This window comes from Moschus berezovskii, chromosome X (assembly GCF_049115385.1).
Source record: "Moschus berezovskii isolate FMDL1 chromosome X, NW_MosBer_1.0, whole genome shotgun sequence".
In the NCBI taxonomy this organism is placed as follows: domain Eukaryota; kingdom Metazoa; phylum Chordata; class Mammalia; order Artiodactyla; family Moschidae; genus Moschus; species Moschus berezovskii.
In genome coordinates this window covers 85,238,335-85,261,023 of record NC_142488.1, presented here as the reverse complement: position 1 = coordinate 85,261,023, position 22,689 = coordinate 85,238,335, and the positions used below count along the sequence as shown (strand labels likewise).

At 37.3% G+C, this 22,689-nt stretch overlaps 1 protein-coding gene across 9 annotated transcripts in view; it reads right to left on the bottom strand.

Annotated features, from left to right (window-relative positions):
• DIAPH2 (diaphanous related formin 2) overlaps positions 1-22,689 on the bottom strand; it is a 1,076,961-nt gene that overhangs the window by 801,911 nt on the left and 252,361 nt on the right. For all 9 annotated transcript variants that reach the window (XM_088834166.1, XM_055438268.2, XM_088834164.1 and 6 more), the window contains one exon: positions 495-634. In XM_088834166.1, the coding sequence (XP_088690292.1) occupies positions 495-634 (140 nt within the window). The remainder of the gene's footprint in view (positions 1-494; positions 635-22,689) is intronic.

The window sequence follows — 22,689 nt, the reverse complement described above, 5'->3', positions numbered from 1 at the left end:
GCGCTTTGCAACGAGAAGCCTCCACAATGAGAGGTCAGTACACTGTAACAAAGAGGAGGCCCTGCTCACCACAACTAGGGAAAGTCCACAGGCAGCAATGAAGAGCCAGTGCAACCAAAATTAAAATAAGTTTCTTCAAAAAGAATAATAGAGCCATATATGTAATTTATCTTACAAATAAATCTATAATAATTGTTATCTGAGTACAGATTTTCATATAAATGTGGATATTTAGCGTCTGGACCCATATTTTACATAATCAATGAGGACTTAACCATCCATGTAATACTTGTATTCTTAAAATTGCACATTATTGGAGATCAGATTAACTATGTATTTTTAAATGTTTAGACCTCATAATTAGACATTGTTTTATTAGCTAACATCAGACATTTGGTCATGAAATCTTGAGGTTAAATGATGTGATTGTATTCCCAACAATTATATACAGTACAAATTGTATGAATCGCACCAAAACAGTAAAAAGCACTGACCTGACAGGATTGCTGGTTAAAGAAACTCTCAGAGATTCTAGGCAGTTAAGAAGTTTCTCATCAGAAATACCAGATCGTAATTCATGAACATATTCTTGTGAAGACAGGGTGCATTCATGTTTGCTGTTTTTCAGTCCTCCCTATTAAATAGGAAAAAAAACCAAATTCTTTTAGACAAACAACAAGGTTTTATTAAAAGCTTTTAAAATAATACATAGAATATGTAAATATTTTACTATAAAAAATGTGTGTAGAATGTCAGGCGTGTAAAATCTTTTGGTCATCTAGAATTGACATGGTAAAGACATGTTGTATATACCTCAACACTCTCCTCAACCTCATTTAAAAGAAAATTACACTGATGGTGCTTATGACCTGAACAGAAAATGGACTTGAGTAGCATTAATGCTTAAGTTTAAAAAACAAGCATTAGGATTAACATAAGCTGGTCCTCCTTTACCCGTAGGACAAACATTCAGAAATCATTTTATTAAGTTTACTAGTTACTTCTATTCTACAAAATATAATACAAAACATTATACATAACCCAAATCTATTGAAATAAGTCATTATATCACCCTATCTCAAAATCAAGTGAAAATGGTTATTAAAATGTAAATCAATATAGTCTCCGATTACCATGTTAGTCTAAAGCATTAACCAGTTCCCAACTATTCCTTCCGAACTATACTACTCCCATTGGACTCTGTGGGAGAGGGCAAGGGTGGGATGATTTGGGAGAATGGCATTGAAACATGTATATTATCATTTGTGAAATGAATCGCCAGTCCAAATTCGATGCATGGTAAAGGATGCTCGGGGCTGGTGCACTAGGATGACCCAGAGGGATGGGATGGGGAGGGAGGTAGGAGGGGGGTTCAAGATGGGGAACAAATGTACACCCAGGGCAGATTCACGTCAATGTATGGCAAAACCAATATAATAATGTAATTAGCCTCCAATTAAAATAAATAAATTTTTTAAAAAGTCATTAAACGCATTTATCTGATAGTGACTAGTTTTTAGCTTAATTTCCAATATACACAGGGTTATTTCTAGAACTCATTATCTCATCACAGCTTCTTAGCTTCATCACCTTGCCATAACTATGTAAGTCATTTGGGGAAAAGGCTGGGAGAAAAACATCATCAACACATTCATGGTTCTAATAACTCATAGTTTCAGATCCCAGAGCTACATAATCATAACTGCCCCTTTCCTATATTACAAATGTATCCCCCTGGATTAAAACTCTAGCTTGGAGCCCATTTTGTAAGTTCATATGAATTACACTCAGTTTTTGCTAAGTACCTAAGCTAGAAATAGGAAAGCAATTTTTTTCCAATTTGATAGAAGTTATGTCATTAGAGGATATAGAGTTTAAAAAAATGTTAATAATGAGAAATAGATTCCCTAGGGTTTCCTAATATTTGGCTTTTTATTGAAAATGCCTCCTGATATAGAAATTGTCAATCATTCCTAATGTCTGAGTTTTTTTCTTTTTAATTCCATTAAATAGTAAATGTTTAAAGTCTGATAAAGTCTCATGTACAAAAACTATTCCCTTACACCACCATGGCCCTTTCACTATTATAGCACTTAAGACATTGGGGCAGAGGTCATTATGTGTGTCTCTTTCTCTTCTAGACTGGAAACTCCATGTATGCCAAGTGTCTAACACAGTGATGGTGTTTAGTGAGCATCAGCCATTACTCCAACTGTCCATAATAATTACAGAACAAGGAATACAATTTCATATTTTCACTCCAGTTGGATAGTAGTATTCAGGAAGTCTACTGAATAAATCACCATATAGATGGCACAGTAAGTAAAACCATCAACTTGAAATCATTTTCATATTTCTGTAACTTATTTGCCCAACTCTTAAGGCTAGAGATCCACAAGGACTAGCAAGTAAACATTTATAGTATAAAATTTTGCAGATCTGAAATTACATTCCACTTTCATAGGATCCCCAAATTTATTTTCTCAGTTAATGGATGACAAGGCCATACTGATCCTCCCCTGGAGGCTTTATATATACAGGGCTTATTCCTGTAGAATGATTTTTGTTATTTGTTGCTTTTTTCTGCCTGGAAGACTCTGGCCTCTCCATTGCTGGTTCTCATCATTTATGTCTCATCCCACCAGTCTTCCCCCCTTAAGACTGCCCTTATCATCACAACATCATTTTAAATCTCACTTATCCTATAGCTTTATATAAGTTTACTGCTTTATATACTTGTTTACTGTGTACTTCTCATTAAAATATAAGCTCCACAAAGCAGGAAACGTGCCTAACTTGTTCACGCCTCTATCTCTAGATCTTAACACAGTGCTTGGCACAGAGTTAAGTACTCAACATATATTTCTTGAATGAGTGATGGATATATGAAGGGTGAATAACCAAAGAGGTGAATGACTGGTGACCTTCAACATGCCAAAGCTTTCAAATTCAGTTTAGTTTCACTTCAGAATATTACAGTTCTGAGACATTCCATTACAATATATTCAGAGATGCTAGCATAAGGTAACTTTAGATAGTATATGGTATGCTGGGAATGGCTCAAACTACCACTGGGTATGCATCAAGATCCCCTCATTTACCTTCTAGGTAATCTTTGCTAAGATGACTGAACGGATCTCTATAAAAATGTTTGCTCATGCTTGATTCAGGGGTAATAAATACCAATCCCTCATATTTGTTATGAGTATTAAGTAAGGTAGAGTACATCATGAGGAACGCTGGGCTGGAAGAAGCACAAGCTGGAATCAAGATTGCCGGGAGAAATATCAATAACCTCAGATATGCAGATGACACTACCCTTATGGCAGAAAGTGAAGAGGAACTCAAAAGCCTCTTGATGAAAGTGAAAGAGGAGAGTGAAAAGGTTGGCTTGAAGCTCAACATTCAGAAAACAAAGATCATGGCATCTGGTCCCATCACTTCATGGGAAATAGATGGAAAAACAGTGGAAACAGTGTCAGACTTTATTTTTTTGGGCTCCAAAATCACTACAGATGCTGATTGCAGCCATGAAATTAAAAGACGCTTGCTCCTTGGAAGGAAAGTTATGACCAACCTTGATAGTATATTAAAAAGCAGAGACATTACTTTGCCAACCAAGGTCCGTCTAGTCAAGGCAATGGTTTTTCCCGTGGTCATGTATGGATGTGAGAGTTGGACTGTGAAGAAGGCTGACCGCCGAAGAATTGATGCTTTTGAACTGTGGTGTTGGAGAAGACTCTTGAGAGTCCCTTATACTGCAAGGAGATCCAACCAGTCCATTCTGGAGGAGATCAATCCTGGATGTTCATTGGAGGGACTGATACTAAAGCTGAAACTGCAATACTTTGGCCACCTCATGCGACGAGTTGACTCACTGGAAAAGACTCTGATGCTGGGAAAGGTTGGGGGCGGGAGGAGAAGGGGACGACGGAGAATGAGATGGCTGGATGACATCACGGACTCTGTGGACATGAGTTTGAGTGTACTCCGGGAGTTGGTGATGGACAGGGAGGCCTGGCGTGCTGTGATTCATGGGGTCGCGGAGAGTCGGACACGACTGAGCGACTGAACTGAACTGAACTGAACTGAATGCATATCAAAGTGCCAAAAACAAGAAACATTTCATATATGTTGTGGTTTCCCACGCGGCTCAGTAATAAAGCATCTGCCTGCCAATGCAGGAGACACAAGAGATGAGGTTTCAATCCCTGGGTCAGGAAGATTCCCCAGAGGAGGAAATGGCAACCTGCTCCAGTATCTTTGCCTGGAAAATTCCATGGACAGAGGAGCCTGGTGGGCTAAACTCCACGGGGTCACGAAGACTGAAACATGACAGAGTAAACATGCACGTATGTATGTTGTAACATAGATGGGGTAAGGTACTGAGAAAACGTTACTTCTCTTCTTCTACATGGTTGTGGGTGAGAGATTCTTTATGGAACCACTGGGTCAGTCTATCACCTTGGGACTCACCTCTCCCTCAAGTCTTAGAAATTGGTTTAAATTTCATAATTGAGGATACTCTATGGTTATACACAATGAAAACAATATAATGGAGCAAGACAGAAAATATATAACATTATAGAACAAATGCCTTTTACCAAGCTTAGAAGGACTTTGGGGTTTTAACATTAGTTCATATTTGAGAATTATGAAAATATGATAGAAACAGCATAGAAAGGCTGGACTGGCCCTTAAAGACCAGCTGTTCTAATACTCCCATTATAGAAATAGGGAATCAAATTGATTTACATGATCCTAACTACAGGTAATTAATGAGGTTGTGAGCATAAAACACCAACATTCTGGTCCTTGGGTTAATTTTTTTCTTTAACTATATGTTTAACTATATGTCACCTTTTCTCAACATTTCCTAAAAAAAAAAAAAAAGCAACAAGTATTTAATTCTGAAATCTCTATTACAAAATATCAAAGTATCTTCAGCGCAATCAATATGGTACAACATAATATTAAAGAAATCACCTAAAAGCAAAACAGTGCAATAGATTAAACTAATTCTCACTATATTTAATAGAGCTGTAATACAATAATGGCTTATTATTAACATGCTGTTCTGATATTGAACAAAGGAAACAACTAGGTAATGGATGGATAATAATGGAAATTTTAATTAGCTGCTCTGTATGAGATTAATGAAAATTACCACTGTGCCCATTTGATCTTTAAAAAATAATGCAGACAAAGTTAGCAATTAGCACACATCATGCTATTCCAAAGCTAGATGAACAAAGAACTTTCCTAATTAAAAAAACATTCCTTAATTTGAAAATCATTAGAATGGAGATATTTGTCAGTATGACTGTGTTTGTATTATTCTAAAACACTACAAAAAGAACCAAAAGAAACTTCGGTTCAGTTTACAATCATCCTACTCTAATATGAAATTTTCATATCAAAATCAGACATGCAATATTCTAAAAAGATATTTTAAGATTGCAGTGGAGATATCACTTCTGATTTTAAACTGACTTGGTCTGAGAATGACCTGTTATTCTTTAATGTAAACACAGAGTTACTTATAAATTGAGGAAAGTTTCCATATTCTAAGCTGTAAAGGTGTCGTGATGCAGACACTGGGAAAAACTGTTAATTGTACACAAATCTTTTCAACTACAGAGGGCACACAAATAACAATTACTATCAATGGTATCATCTTCAAATAGGAAGGACAATATCATTGTCATGAAAGCAGTAATATCATTATTCTTATTGACCATGATTTATAAATTCTAATGTAGTCAGGTTACTTTAGCTACTTCAACCAAGTGAGGGTCTTATCTTTGACTGCAGTTTTCTGAAAAAAGCAATGTTACAGATTAACAAATTTGGAATCATATCTAAAAAGGTTCACAGCATTGTTTTTGAGAGGCTCCTGTAAGTTTAAATGCATAAGAAATAGAAAGCCATTTTCCTCATCATCAGTTCCATGAATTCCAGTAGAAAACGAAACAAAAAACATGTGCACAATACAAGTTGATCTACATATTTATTCTAAAAGTGATGTTTCTGGTGGGCTATACAAACTTGAATATGCTGTTAAAACTTTTGGTGGCCTCTCTCTATTATATAAGAAAACTATCTTGTAAATGGAAGTTATTAGAGATAATAAATTTATTCCTAAAATAAAAAAGGTATTTTAAAACAAATATATTATGACATTTCGAACAATTTATATGCAGTTTGCACTGACAATTTAATTGCATGAAAATATAGTGTAAAATATACTAATATTATCCATTTAAGATCTGTGAGATAAAAACATATACAGAAAAGCAGTATCACAAGATAAATTCATATAGTGCCATTTCTCATTGCAGGACATATAGTTTATAATTAAACTTTTCAGCTGTCAAATGTAAAACGGAGAATAAGAGGACATATCCTAACATCAAGCAGAATAATATCTGCATCACTGAGGTCACAGAAAAAGAAGCGACAAGAGGCCAGAAAAATTATTTGCACAAATAATGACTGAAAACTTCCTGAATCTGTGGAAGGAAACAGATATCCAGGTCCAGAAACTCCAGAAAATTCCAAATAATATGAACCCAAAAAGAAAAAAATTGAGATGCATTATAATTACAATGAAAAAAGTAAAGGATAAAGATAGAATCTTAAAAAGAGAAAGATAAAAGCAACTTATTAGATACAAAGGAAATCCCAGAAGGCTATCACAGTAGATTTTTTGCAGAAAATTTACAGATCAGAAGGGAGTGGCAAGATAATAGGAATAAGGCTGAAGGAAAAACTTGCTAACCAGAAATTCTCTAAACGAGGCAATCATTCAGAATCAAAGGAGAAATGAAGAGGTTTCCAGAGAAGCAAAAGCGAAAGGAATCCTTCACCACCAAGACAGCCTTATAAGAAATGTTAAAGGGAATTCAGTAAGTTAAAAAGAAAAGGACTAATTGATAATAAGAACACATACCTAAGTAAAAATCTCATTGGAAAACATAAAGAAATAATAAGCATAGTGGAGCAATCACTTACAAAGCAAGTATGAAGGGAAAAAGACAGAAGGAGTAGTACTATTTTTAAAACCAGTAATTAAAGGAAGTATGAAATATAGATTTAAACTGTGTCAGTTAAAACATAAGGCATGAGGGGGGAAATACAAAGTTTTGGAATGTGTTCTAAATTAAGTTACTATTAACTTAATAGAGAATGTTATAAACTTATGTGAGCCTAACAGTAAACACACAAAAATAATTATAGTAAATACATAAAAGAAAATGAGAAAGGAATCTAAATATAACGGTCAAATCACAAGAGAATAAAGAAAGAGAAATAAAAACAGAAAAGAATTACAAAACCTGCCAGAAAACAACTAACAAATTACAATAAATATATACCTATCATTTACTTTAAATGGAATACTCTACCTATCAATAATTACCTTAAATTGAATAAATGGCCTAATCAAAAGACATAGAGTAGCTGAACAGATGAAAAAATAATGCCTTTCTACAGGTATAATAATAATGCTCCCTACAGAAGACTAACTGAAAACCTAAAGAAACTCACAGACTTAAAATAAGGGGATGGAAAAAGATATACTGTGCAAACAGAAATGAAAAGGAAGGTTGGATAGCAAGATTTATATCAGACAAAATAGACTTTAAAACAGAAACAGTAACAAAACTCAAAGAAGGGCATTACATAATAATAAAGCAGTCCATCCAACAAGAAGATATAACATCTATAAATTTTATGCACTCAACAAAGAAGAACCTAAATATATAAAGCTAATATTCACAGAGATAAGGGAATAAAGAGATAACAATACAATAACAGTGCAGGACTTTAAGAGCCTACTATCCTTACATCAATGGATAGATCATACAGGTAGAAGATCAGTAAGGAAACATTAGCTTTAAAAAACACATTAGACAAGATGAATTTAATATATATACAGGACACTGCATCTAAAAACAGCAAATACATTGTTTTCAGGTGCATATTGAACATTCTCCAGGATAGATCATATGAAAGGGAAGAAAACAAGTCTCAAAATTTACTAAGACTGAAATCATAAACCATCTCTTGCACAAGGGTATAAAACTAGAAAGCAATAACAAAAAACTGGAAAAAAAAAACAAGGAGATTAAACAACCTGCTATTAACAACCAATGGGTCAACAAAGAATGCAAAAAACAAGTCAAAAAATACCTTGAAACAATATAAATGCAAACAGAACATTCCAAAATCTTTGGGACACAGGAAAAGCAGTTCTAAGAGCTAAACTCATAGCAATACAGGCCTATCCCAAGAAACAAACAAACCTAACATTACATTTAATGGAACTAGAAAAATAAGAAGAAAATGAAACCAAAGTTGGTAGAGGAAGGGAATAATAAAGATCAAACAGGAAGTAAATGAAATAGAAACTAAAGAAAGAAAGAAAAGATTAATAACACAAAGAGCTGGTTCTTTGAAACCATAAACAAAATTGATAAGCCTTTAGCTAGATTCATCAAAAAAGAAACAGAGGGGACCCAAATAAATAAAATCATGAATGAAAGAGAATTTACAAACAAAAGCACAAAAATACAAAGATAGGAGATTACTAAGAATAATTATACACCAACAAATTAGACAAGTAAAAAGAAATGAATAAGTTCCTAGAAACACAAAATCTTCCCAGATTCAGTCATGAAAAAATAGAAAATCTGAATAGGTAAATTACTAGTAATTAAATTGAATCAGTAATCAAAGAACTCAAAACAAAGTTCAAGTCTAGATGGCTTCACAGGTGAATTCTACCAAACATTTAAAGAAGAGTTAACGCCTATCTTTTTCAAATTATTACCAAAACTAAAGAGGAAGGAGCACTTCCAAACTCATTTTATGAGGCCATCATTACTTATATCAAAACCAAATAAAGATACAACAATAAAGATGGGAGGGAGTTTGGGGGAGAATGGATACATGTATATATATATGGCTGAGTAGATTCACTTTTCACCTGAAACTATCTCAACATTGTTAACTGGCTGTACCTCAATACAAAATAAAAAGGTTTCAAAAATACTGAAAATGACAAAGTTTTGATTAATGGTCTTCAATTCTTAAAAAAAAATATGAACAAACCAAGTTCAATAGTATGTTAAAAATACATCACACATCATGATCAAGTGGAATTCATTCCAGGAATGCAAGCATGGCTTCACATTAATGCTAAAACATGTACCCCTACATTCAGTGCAGCATTAATAGCCAAGATATGGAAGCGACCTAAGTGCCTCTTGATAGATGAATGAATAAAGGAAATATGCCATATTTATATATACATGCAACATTATTCAGTCATAGAAAGAATAAACTCTTGCCATCGCCACAACATGGTTGGTTCTACAGAATATTAGGATCAATATTATTATATGTAGCTCCTATAGAATATATTAGGAATAAGTCAGACAGAGAAAGACAAACACTGGATAATTTCACTTGTATGTGGAATCTAAAATACAAAATAAACAAACAAAACAAAATAGAAACAGACTCATAGAATACAGAAAGCAAAGTGGTGGTTGTCATGAGGAGGATGATAGGAGGATGGGCAAAATAAGTGAAGGAGGTTAAGAGGTACAGTGTAAAAACATCATCATTCTTCAGATTATACATACAATCTGTCTCAAAAGGATTTAACTAAGCTTATTTAAGTATAACTATCTAAAATTTTTTAAGTATAAGGTTTTCTATAAGAAAACATTTACTGTTTACTTATTGAAGCTTTAACATATTAAATACCAGATTAAGCATTTTACCCACAAATTACAGAATCTAAGACCATTTCAAGACTTCCCTGTAGCTCAAATGGTAAAGAATCTGCCTACGATGCAGGAGACCAGGGTTTGATCCCACTATCAGGAAGATCCTCTGGAGAAAGAAATGACAATCCACTCCAGTATTCTTGCCTGGAGAATCCCATGCACATAGAAGCCTGGTGGGCTATAGTCCATGGGGTCACAGAGTCGGACACAACTGAGTGACTAACACACACAGAAAAGACCAATTCAGAATGAATACTTAAATCATTCTTTCAGAACATGTACTATTAGAAATGTCAAGTACACAAGGAAACCTGAAAACATTTATTTAAATTCAGTGGCCTTATTTTTATATCTTCTGTTGTGAAACACATATTTAATTTGTAGACTATGGAAGAAAATAGTTCATAATAATACCAAATAATTACTCAGTTAAACACAGAATAAATTTTAATTTTTATCACTGGCCAAGACAAAAGGGTGCTATTTTAATAAGTGGAATGTTGATTCCTAAACAGTAAATGTCATTTCTTGTAAAACAACAGCCTTATCTGATTGAGATACTCTCAGAGACAGTAATAATGAAAAGTTAAACCACCATTAAATAATTTGTTAGAATCTAATTAAAATATTTAATGATATTCAAAATTTGTGTAATAAGCAATCCCACTCCAGTGTTCTTGCCTGGAGAATCCCAGGGATGGGGGAGCCTGGTGGGCTTCCGTCCATGGGGTCACACAGAGTCGGACACGACTGAAGTGACTTAGCAGCAGCAGCAGCAGCAGCATTACATGGTTCTTTATCATATCAAATACAATAAACATGCACTCTACCCCATACTTAAAATCTATCCATACTTGACTTTTAAAACTAATATTTATCAATTATAATGAACAATGTACATGAGTGAATGGACACCCAGTGAATCTTGAAAACTATAAAGTGTGCCTACTAGCATTTTTTATGAGACCTTATCACCACCCACTAGATAAAAGAAAGTTTAAGCATTGTGTTTATCTTTCATTTGACGGAAGCCCTAGAGATGTATCAGATAATGAAATCTAAACAGAGAAAAACTAGGCCAGGGGTTTCTTAACTCTGGGTCTCAATTCATGGAGTGTGTAAACTGGAAAGGAAACAACGACATCTTTATTTTCAGTAACCACTGACTTGAATTCAGCTCCTCTCTCAATTATGAATGCAGGCAACAGACCATAGTGGCATAAGGAGCACCTACAACTTGGTCACTGTGGCTAATAGAAGTCACAGATACTTTCCTATGATACATACATACCACATTTGTGGTGGTATATTAAAATACCACCATTTCTTTAAATTTCCCCTAGTTATATGAGCTGACATTTTGTCCTGGTATTTAACAAATCTTTTAAAGAAAGCACATTACTCTCTAGATTTTTTAATTAAACATTTTTATATAATTTAAATATGCATCCAGTTATAACAGAAATTCAGAGAGCCTCTATTTTCACCCGGTGATGATGTCTTGCAAAACTATATTACAATATCTCAACTGGGATACTGACATTGAGAAAACCCACCTATTTCTAACGAGAATTCCTTAGTTTATGTTGCACTTGCATGTGTGTGTGTGTGTTTTAGTTCTTTGCAACTTGATCACCTGTAGATTCCTGTAGTGAAAGTGTTAGCTGTTCAGTTGTGTCCGACTCTTTGTGACACCATGGACTTTAGCCTGCCAGGGTCCTCTGCCCATGGACTTTCCTCTGAAAGAATATTTGAGTAGGTTGCCATTCCCTTCTCCAGGGGATCTTCCTGACCCAGGGATCAATCCCAGGTCTTCGGCACTGCAGGCGGATTCTTTACCATCTGAGTCACGAGATTCGTGTATCCCACCACCAAAGTCAAGATACAGAATAATTCCATCGCCACAAAGATGCCTCATTTTGCCCTTTTATAACCACACTCAAATCCCTCCCACAACCCTCCCCTCCTGGCAATCAGTAATCTATTCTCCATTTCTGTAATTTTGTCCTTTCAAGAATGGCATATAAAGGCAATTAAATGGTAAACTTTTGGCATGGGTTTTTTTCACTTAGCATAATGCCCTGGAGAATCATACAAATAATTCCAGATATCAACAGTTTATTCCTACTTATTGCCAAGAAACAGCCCATGGTATGGATATATTACAGTTATTTAGCCATTCACCCATTGAGGACATTTGGGTTGTTTCCAGTTGTTTTTTTAGTTTAGGGTTTTTTTGGGGGATGGGCAGTGTTGGGTCTTCATTTCTGCGCACAGATTTCTCGTGGACGCTCACAGGCTCTCTCTGGTTGCAACGAGCAAGGCCTACTCTAGTTGTGGTGCAAAGCTTCTCATTGCAGTGGCTTCTCTTGTTGCAGAGCATGGGCTTTAGGGTGCTCAGGCTCAGTAGCTGGTGGCGCACAGGCTTAGTTGCCCCCAGCATGTGGGATCTTAGTTCCCAGACCAGGGATGGAACCTATGGCCCTTACGTTGGCAGGTGGATTCTTAACTGCTGGACCACCAGGGAAGTTCTTGTTTCCAATTTTTGTCTATTATGAACAAAATAGCTATGAACTCCAAGCTCAGGTTTTTGTGCAAATATAAGTTTCTATTTCTCTGGAATGTGTCATAAACTTTAAAAAGTACTTTGATAAGTGTATTTTAATATAGTATCCTTTTTAATCCTATGTAGTTTGTGTTGTGGGCTTCCCAGGTGGCTCAGTGGTAAAGAATCCACCTGCCAATTCAGGAGGTGCAAGTTCAATCCCTGGATCAGGAAGATCCCCTGGAGGTGGGCATGGCAACCCACTTCAGTTTTCTTGCCTGGAGAATCCTATGGACAGAGAAGCCAGGCGGGCTACAGTCCATAGGGTCGCAAAAGAGTCAGATATGACTTGGCAATTAAATAACAACAACAATTTGTATTTTACATCGAAAAACATGATTCTGAAAAGGTTCCCATAGGCTCACCAGACTGTCAGAGGGGTTCATGGTACAAAACAAGTTAAGAACCCTTACAGGTGTCTGTTTCCTCTATTTTGTACTGCCACTACATTGACTCTACTGCTCTATGAAGGGAGAAAAAGCATACTACCCTTTCAAATAGAAAAGCCTCATCTATGCAAAAAAAAAAAAAAAAAACAAGAAAATGCGCAAAATTTGACCAATGATGATGTCCAATAAGATAACCAGTGTATTTGGCATAGCCAGTTTCTTCATGTACCATTTAAAGATAAGAATAACAGGGAGTGCTTCATCAGCATTTGTTATGTCAGGCAAAGGCTATAAAGATACTTAGGCATAAGATATTTAGATATTTAAGATACTCAGAAAACAAATTTAAGGTTATGGAAAGGGAAGTGGGGGAGGGATAAATTGGCAATTTGAGAATAACAGATGCACATTACTATATATAAAATAGATAATGAACATGGACCTACTACTGTATAGCATTGAGAAAACCCACCTATCCTAAGGAGAGTTCCTTAGTTTAACTTGCACCTGTGTGTGTGTGTGTGTATTTTAGTTCTTTGCAACTTTATCTGTAGGCTCATATAGCACAGAGAACTATATTTAATCCTATAAAAATCTATAATGGAAAAGAATCTGAAAAATATATAGAGATAGGTAGATAGACATGTACATCTGAAACACTGCAAATCAATTACACTTCGATTAAATTTTTTAATTAAAAAAAGATATTTAAGTATGTTTTCACTCCCTGCTTTACCATTTTTAGATCTAAATCTACTGTAACAAAGCCAGTCTAATAATACTTTTGCAGATATAAAAGTTTCCTATAGCCTAGAAGAAACTATATCTTAAGTAGTTAATGAAGCTATTAATTGTAAATGAAAGAAAAATTCCTTCCACAAAACAAAAAAGTCCCTATTATTTTTAGACACCTAGCCTTGTAAACATTTTACTAAGTGCTGTCAGCCAAAATGAACACGTTGAATCTTATTCAACTTGCCTACCCTTATCAATAGTGCATCAATAGTAAAACAATTAAGGCATAGAAAAACAAAGAAAGGTAAAAGATCTATGATTAATTGACATGTGTTTATGTCAATGGATGTATGTCTTCGGCACTGAATGAGATTCATAAATTTAAATATCAAAAAGGCCTTATATTTCTATAGCCAAAACAGCTTCACAACTTGTCCTATGTATTTTTTCATCTAATACCAGGAGACAATACTGCTAAAACCATTTTTGTTTTTTGCATCTGTGAAAACTGAGCCATGGAGAAGTCATGACTTGTGTGAGACTATGTAACTAGCAAATTATTCTCAGAAACCAGCTAGAAATCTAAATCAGAGAGTTCTTTTTGGAAGACAGGGCAGACCTATTTTCAAGAAGGCACAATTTGCTTTCAATGTTGGATTATAACAAGAAGAGGAAAGGTGGGCAAAAATTTCTGAAATATTCCTTACCCTTAAAAGCTGTGTGAATTTTGATCTCCTGGGCCTTGGGTTCCTTAGCTTCAAAACAGGAATAATATAATATCTACCTTCAGAGTTGTTGTAAGGATGAAATAAGAACCCAGGTCAAATACAATAATGCCTGGTATATAATCAACACTCAATTAATGTTTGCTGCCATTATATATCGGAGAAGGCAATGGCAAGCCACTCCAGTACTCTTGCCTAGAAAATCCCATGGATGGGGGAGCCTGGTGGGTTGCAGTCCATGCGGTCGCTACGAGTCTGACGTGGCTGAGCGACTTCACTTTCACTTTTCACTTTCACACATTGGAGAAGGAAATGGCAACCCACTCCAGTGTTCTTGCCTGGAGAATCCCAGGGACGGGGGAGCCTGGTGGGCTTCCGTCTATGGGGTCACACAGAGTCGGACACGACTGAAGTGACTTAGCAGCAGCAGCAGCAGCCATTATATATTATCCTTAATCTAAAGAGAAATGTCTTTAAATCGCCTAATGAAAGAAATACTGGTGTTATGAAATTAGCAGTTTCTGGTCCCCTGATTCAGGTGATGATGAGCTGGGCTGTTTATTTCTCTGAGATGCTCAGGAAAGGACTTCTACCTTAGGTACACAATACTATTATCTTCAAACTGTATCCTGAGGGCCCACGGAGTTCCTTAAGGAAGGCTCACAGAGAGAGTGTCCAGATCTCTTACCCAAGAATGAGGACATTTGAACATTTATATGATTTATATATTCCTATTTCACATGTGGTTTCTAATGGATAAGCTGCTTTGATGTTAAATAAAGTTTAAACCCACTGAGCTGGATGATCTCAAAGGTCCTGCCCTTTTGATTTTATGACTCAGAATATGTCACCATTTGTGTCCTAAAACAGAAGCTTTTCTTTTTTAAATATAAAATTTTAATTGACTACCATGTTCTCTGCACACACACATTGACTAGTTAGGTTGTCGGTTTCTTCATAAAATATCCTCTTTTGCATATGATGTCTTTTTCTTATTAGAATAGTCCCACTCAACATCTTTGAGTTTCCATGAAGATCCAGAACTGGGAGTACAGGTATAAGCCAAGACATACCCTTGCCATCAAAGAGCTTACTCTTTGGATAGTGGTGAGGGGCAATAAGCAGACTTATGAAACAATGTGCTAAGGCCATGGCAGCAGATATAGGGAGGTACAGGAATTTGAAGGATAGATGCTCTGCTTTTATTTGGGGGAAGATGCTCAGGCAAGCTGCAAAAGCTGCTCACCCAAGGCAGTAAAGTTCTTTTAGTTAGAAGTTACAATAAACACTGAGGCATGTTTGGGAACTTGCTGGTAGGTCAATAAATCTAGCACTCAAGGCTAAAGTTTCTCAAACTGGGTTCCTCACACATACTCTTAATGGTCTTTGAGTTGTGTAAAGTAATTTTTAATTCTGCAATTTCATTTCATCAGATAAAATGATAAAGCTCTGTATTAACTGAATTATTGGGGGAAGCATGTTATCCCCAAGTCCTGCCACCTAAACTCAGCATCCACATTTGCCTTTAGGATCATACTGTTACTCGGAAGGATGACTTTCATTATCTCAACCTAATGAAAACAGAGATGGATTTAGTATAAAAACAATGCATTTGCGCCAAATACAAAGAAAATGACATTACAGCAGGCTGCCATCAAAATTAATTGTTAATCAAAGTTTAACCACAGATGGAGTAGAGAAAGGGCTTCCCAGGGTGGCACTAGTGGTAAAGAATTCACCAAGCAATCCAGGAGATGCAAGAGATGTGGATTTGATCCTCGAGTCCAGAAGATCCCCTGGAGTAGGAAATGACAACCCACTTCAGTATTCTTTGCCTGGAAAATTCCATTGACAGAGGAGCCTGGCAGGCTACAGTTCATGGGGCCACAAAGAGTTGGACACGACTGAGCACACATGCATGCACACATGTAGGCGCACACTCGGAGTGGAGACAATGAATTTGGTCAAACTATGGCACTTTAAGATTCCCTGGTGGCTCAGATGGTAAAGAATTTGTCTACAATTCAGAAGACCCAGGTTCTATCCCTAGGTTGGAAAGATTCCCTGGAGCAGGGAATGGCAATGCACTCCAGTATTTTTGCCTGGAGAATCCCATGGACAGAGGAGCCTGGTGGGCTACAGTCCACGGGCTCACAAAGAATAGGACTCGACTGAGTGACTAACACACACACACGGCACTCTAAGCACAGAGAACAAAAATAATGTCACAGTGTAAATAGCAATTAAGGTTCAGCAGAATATAATTTATCCCTTAAATTAATGTTAATTTAAATTTGTATTTTTCTTTAACATGTATATTTGTTGTATAAAGTATATAATTGCTACTGGCAGAATTTATATTTTATTCTGTGTTGTCATACATTTAAACAGTTTAATTAAAAGATCTGAAATCAGGACTTCCCTGGTTGTCCAGTGGTTAAGACTCCACGCTCCCAGTGCAGGGAGCCTGGATTCCATCCCTGGTCAGAGAGCTAAATCGTATATGCTGCAACTAACGATCCCACATGCCGAAACTAAGACTTGGTGCAGCCAAATAAATATTTTAAAAAATAGTATTTTAAGTCAACACTGGGTTCTATGAGAAGGATCTTCCTTTAAAAAGGGTCTATATTTTGGTCAAATCTGAGGAACTGCCATAGGTGACAGTAAGGCACTAGAAGGATTAAGGCTATGGAATGACAAATGTATCTGTATTGTCAATGATGGCTTGAGCTGGGAGGTGTGCAGAAAAGCAGCTGGGGGAGAGAATGGGGCAGATTTCTTTCAGGAAGAATATGCTAGCTATTAACACTGCAGTTAGAAAGACAAGACTGGAAAAGAGGGTTGTTTAGGACCTAGACTTACTGAAATTAGGGGAGTAAATGGGGATGCTGGGTCAGGTAAGACAGAGGAACTAACATGTTTCCCAGATTTTGGCAGCCCCTGATAACATTATCTGCATCTTTACAGATCAAAAAACTGAGGTTTCAAAATTTGGGCAAGGTTACATTACTAGTAAGAATCTGAATTTGATCCCAAGCATGCCTGACTCTGACGGAGAAGGCAATGTCAAGCCACTCCAGTACTCTTGCCTAGAAAATCCCATGGATGGAGGAGCCTGGTAGGCTGCAGTCCGTGGGGTGGCTAAGGGTAGGACAGGACTGAGCGACTTCATTTTCACTTTTCACTTTCACACATTGGAAAAGGAAATGGCAACCCAGTCCAGTGTTCTTGCCTGGAGAATCCCAGGGAAGGGGGAGCCTGGTGGGCTTCCGTCTATGGGGTCGCACAGAGTCGGACACGACTGAAGTGACTTAGCAACAGCAGCAGCAACATGCCTGACTCTGAGGCCTATGTGCTTAACTATGGAACAACAATGCCTTCACATTAGTAGTGATAAAGTTGTGCTCAAAAGTCCCACAGGATATACAGAAAGTGAGAAGACATGGCCAAGATAATTTTATTAGTGCTTATATTTAGAAGCAGATGGCAAGAAGTATAGAATAGAATGTTGTATAAATCTTTAAGAAGTGAAAGGAGAAGGAAATGGCAACCCGCTCCAGTATTCTTGCCTGGAAAATCCCACGGACAGAGGAGCCTGGCGGGCTACAGTCCATGGGGTTGCAAAGAGTCAGACATGACTGAGCGACTAACACACACATAAGAAGTGAAAGGGAGGCGACATTTTAAGTTGTACATGTGCAACTGAACACTTAACTTTCCCTTTTCTCTGATCTGGCCACTAAAAAATTACTGCAACACTTCCTTGGGGGCCAGTGATCGAGAATCCGCCTGCTAATGCAGGGGACACGGGTTCGATCACTGATCCAGGAATATGCCATATGTTGCAGGGCAGCTAAGCCTGTATGCCACAACTATTGAGTCTATGCTCTTCAGACCATGTGCCACAATACTGAGCCCAAGGGTCGCAACTACTAAGGCCCAGGTACCTAGAGTCCTGCTCTGCATCACAAGAAGTAACTTCAAGGAAGTCCACACACCACAGCTAGAGAGTAGCCCCCATTCACCACAACTAGAGAAAGCTCATGACCAGCAATGAAGACACAGCACAGTCAAAAATAATACCTTTTTTCCTAAATTATTGCAACATTTAAAGTGAAAATTTATTTACAATAAAATCAGCTACTCCATGAATGGGAAGCTTAACTAAAGAAACTGATGTCTTTGGTGTCAGATAGTGTTTTAGGAGGACAGCATTCTGTTTAGTGTTTAAAACAGGAAAGATTTGTTTAGCTTTGTATATGCTAACTCTAAGAACACCTGGAAGTTGATCTTTTTTGTTTTCATTTCAAAAAACTGATTTTACCTAACAAAGTCAAACATTTGTTTGTAATTTCTATAGTAGTAATGGATTTATAAGTTATTCAAGACATTTGGTGATAAATAATTCATCTCTGCTGCATGAGAACCAATTCTAGTTCTCAAATAGTATACACCAAACATCACAAAACACTGCTTGTTCAAAGCCTGAGCCTAACTTGAAAGAACACCCTGATAAGAATACCAAGCTCGTACTAGAGCATGTAGTCTTAGTAGGGTTTATATACATATGTATATATACATACACACACACACACACACATATATACACACACACACACACACACATATATACACACACACACACATATATATAAAGTACAATGTTATGATGTTCTGGCTCATAAGGGCCATGTTACAGTTAGAGGTTATGCCAATAGAAGCAGCAGTACCATACTACCTAAAACGACAGCATTACTTTCACAGATTACCAACCATCTGTTTCATATAGTAGCATTCTTAACTCTAAAGATATAAGTTGAGAATCTGATCAATTTGAACCCACATTCCTAATTCATCAAAACAATTGTTCTAAAAATAATATTTCTTCATGGTCCACAATCAGTGGTTTATTATTTTAGCATGTCATTCTCAGAAAGAAAAATAATATAACAAAACATACACACACGCGCTCATGCGCTCACACACACATCTTGAAATGCCTACAACTCCTTCCCTTAATACCCAAAATAAACCATTACTGCTAAATCTCTTCAATAGTTAAGGCAATCAGTAGTGTCTTTCTAAACTTCACAAAATGAATGAGCCTTTCAACTTCTCGAATATATCCGGTGAGGGTTCTGTACATCAAAGAATAAAAAGTACAACTCGTGATTTTTTTAAAGTACACGTTTACTTTCCAAACAACAATTTACTCTACCTAAACCTGACACCCGTGTGAGGGCTCTAGTGACAATTTTGCATTCCTTTAAACAAAATAATATGAAGCAAAAGAACCCAAAAAAGCCATCTGGAGCTCAGTAGGTTAATGCACTATTTTGGCATTCCCAACTAGTACAATTAAGGGTAAAACACTTTAAAAAGAAGAGGCTGCTATATGATGTATGTCTTTGAGAAAAAATAAGAAATCCTGGAAAAATGAAAAAACTTAATATTCCTTGTGCTGTGCTGTGCTCAGCTGTTTTTGATACTTTGCAACCCTGTGAACTGTAGCCCGCCACGCTCCTGCATCCATGGGATTTCCCAGGTAAGAATACTGGAGTGGGTTGCCATTTCCTTCTCCCGGGGATCTTCCTGACCCAAAGATTGAACCTTGTGTCTCCTGCATTGGATTCCTTAGGTTTCTTCAAAAGTTATGGCATGTAGTTTGCAAGTAGTCATACTGTTATTCAGATTCACTTAAAGAACACAGTAAGAGTATTTCTAGAAGTGCAAGACATTATTCTAAGCACTGACAGGAATGTCAATGGGACATTAAAGTTCCTGCCAGGCAAGAGACATGAGTGTAACATCAGAGACTGATCTCATCTCTAAAAGCATGTATAGTCACAAATTGTATTTATATAGAAAACCAACCAACAACACATTATAATTGTTTCAGCCCCTTAATATAGTGGGAGGAAGCAGACTTTGGAGTCACGGAGATTTGATTTTGAATCCAGTATCCACTGCTTATAAATGTTTAACAGTGTGTATCATGAGGAACGCTGGGCTGGAAGAAGCACAAGCTGGAATCAAGATTGCCGGGAAAAATATCAATAATCTCAGATATGCAGATGACACCACCCTTATGGCAGAAAGTGAAGAGGAACTCAAAAGCCTCTTGAAGAAACTGAAACAGGAGAGTGAAAAGGTTGGCTTGAAGCTCAACATTCAGAAAACAAAGATCATGGCATCTGGTCCCATCACTTCACGGGAAATAGATGGGGAAACAGTGTCAGACTTTATTTTTGGGGGCTCCAAAATCACTGCAGATGCTGATTGCAGCCAGGAAATTAAAAGACGCTTACTCCTTGGAAGGAAAGTTATGACCAATCTAGATAGCATATTAAAAATCAGAGACATTACTTTGCCAACCAAGGTCCGTCTCAAGGCTATGGTTTTTCCCGTGGTCATGTATGGATGTGAGAGTTGGACTGTGAAGAACGCTGATCACCAAAGAATTGATCTTTTGAACTGTGGTGCTGGAGAAGACTCTTGAGAGTCCCTTGGACTGCAAGGAGATCCAACCAGTCCATTCTAAAGGAGATTGATCCTGGGTGTTCATTGGAAGGACTGATGCTAAAGCTGAAACTCCAATACTTTGGCCACCTCATGAGAAGAGTTGACTCACTGGAAAAGACTCTGATGCTGGGAGGGATTTGGGGCGGGAGGAGAAGGGGACGACAGAGAATGAGATGGCTGGATGGCACCACCGACTTGATGGACATGAGTTTGAGTGAACTCCGGGAGTTGGTGATGGACAGGGAGGCCTGGCATGCTGTGATTCATGGGGTCGCAAAGAGTCGCACACGACTAAGTGACTGAACTGAAGTGAACTGAACCATTTTTTTGAGTTTCATTATATATTACAGAATTGCTTTGAAGATTTAAATACAAATAAATGCAAAGTGTCCGGCACTATGAGTAACACATAGTTAGGCATGTGATATTTACTGCTTATCATTATTGAGGCAGGAGATGTATGGTCCCCAGGATGAGCAGTTGGAGTTTGTCCTCTGTGGATAGATTTCCAAAATAGCAGGAGAAACTAAGCCCTGCACAGGTAAGAGTTAAAGAGACCACATATTTCTCATTCTTGAAGTCAAAGAGACCTTCCTGACTGCAAATGCACAGAAAGGCTCACTGAAAGTCAAAAAAGAAGACAGTGCCACACCATAGTAGGTGATGTCAATCTACCCATAGGCTTCTTAGCTAGAGTCCTTCTTCGCTAAGAGATGCACACGCACACACATGGGAGGACCCTGAGATATACCAAATACGGACTCATAGCCAGGCAAAGCAAGATAATTGTCCCAAGGAAACCCAGAGAGATGCCCAATAAAGTAACTGAAACTACCACAGGGGTATGATTCTCTCTCTGAGCTCACACGTATCCTTTCTCCTCCTAATAAACATTTTCACTACTTTCCATCTCTATGTGGAAATTCATTTCTACACAGCTGATGGGTGAGAAGTTTGTCACTGGCCGCTGGTCCCTGGTGGTCTAGTGGCTACAACTGAGTGTTCTCACTGCCATGACCCTTAATCTCTGGCTGGGAACCAAAGCCCTGCTTCAAACTACTGCAGGCTGAGGCCACCAAGATGAACTGTCATGAAAATCCAACAACTTGAATGTACTATACTCCAGTCACTGTACTAACTCACTTACTATTTATTATCCTAATCCTTGTAAACAACCCTGAAGAGGAATAAGTATCCCAATTCACAAATGAGAAAACTGAAGATCACAGAAGTTAAGAAACTAAGCTGTATGAAGATTGCTTTAAAAACTAGGAATAACACTACCATATGACACCAACAATCCCACTACCCGGCATATACCCTGCTGCTGCTGCTGCTAAGTCATTTCAGTCGTGTCCGACTCTGTGTGACCCCACAGACGGCAGCCTACTAGGCTCCCCTGTCCCTGGGATTCTCCAGGCAAGAACACTGTACTGGGTTGCCATTTCCTTCTCCAATGTGTGAAAGTGAAAAGTGAAAATGAAGTCGCTCAGTCCTGTCCGAACCTTAGCCACCCCACGGACTGCAGCCTACCAGGCTCCTCCATCCATGGGATTTTCTAGGCAAGAGTACTGGAGTGGCTTGCCATTGCCTTCTCCGGGGCATATACCCTGAGGAAACCATAACTGAAAAAGACACAGGTACCCTAATGGGCACTGCAGCCCCATTTACAATAGCTAGAACATGGAAGCAACCTAAATGTCTATCAACAGATGAATGGATAATGAAGCTGTGGTACATATATACAATGGAATATTATTCAGCCATAAAACTGAATGCATTTGATTCAATGCCAATGAGGTAGATGAACCTAGAGCCTGTTATACAGAGTGAAGTAAGTCAGAAAGAAAAAAATAAATATCATATTTTATGAGACTAATCTGAAGTCACGTACACATAGCTAGTAAGTAGTA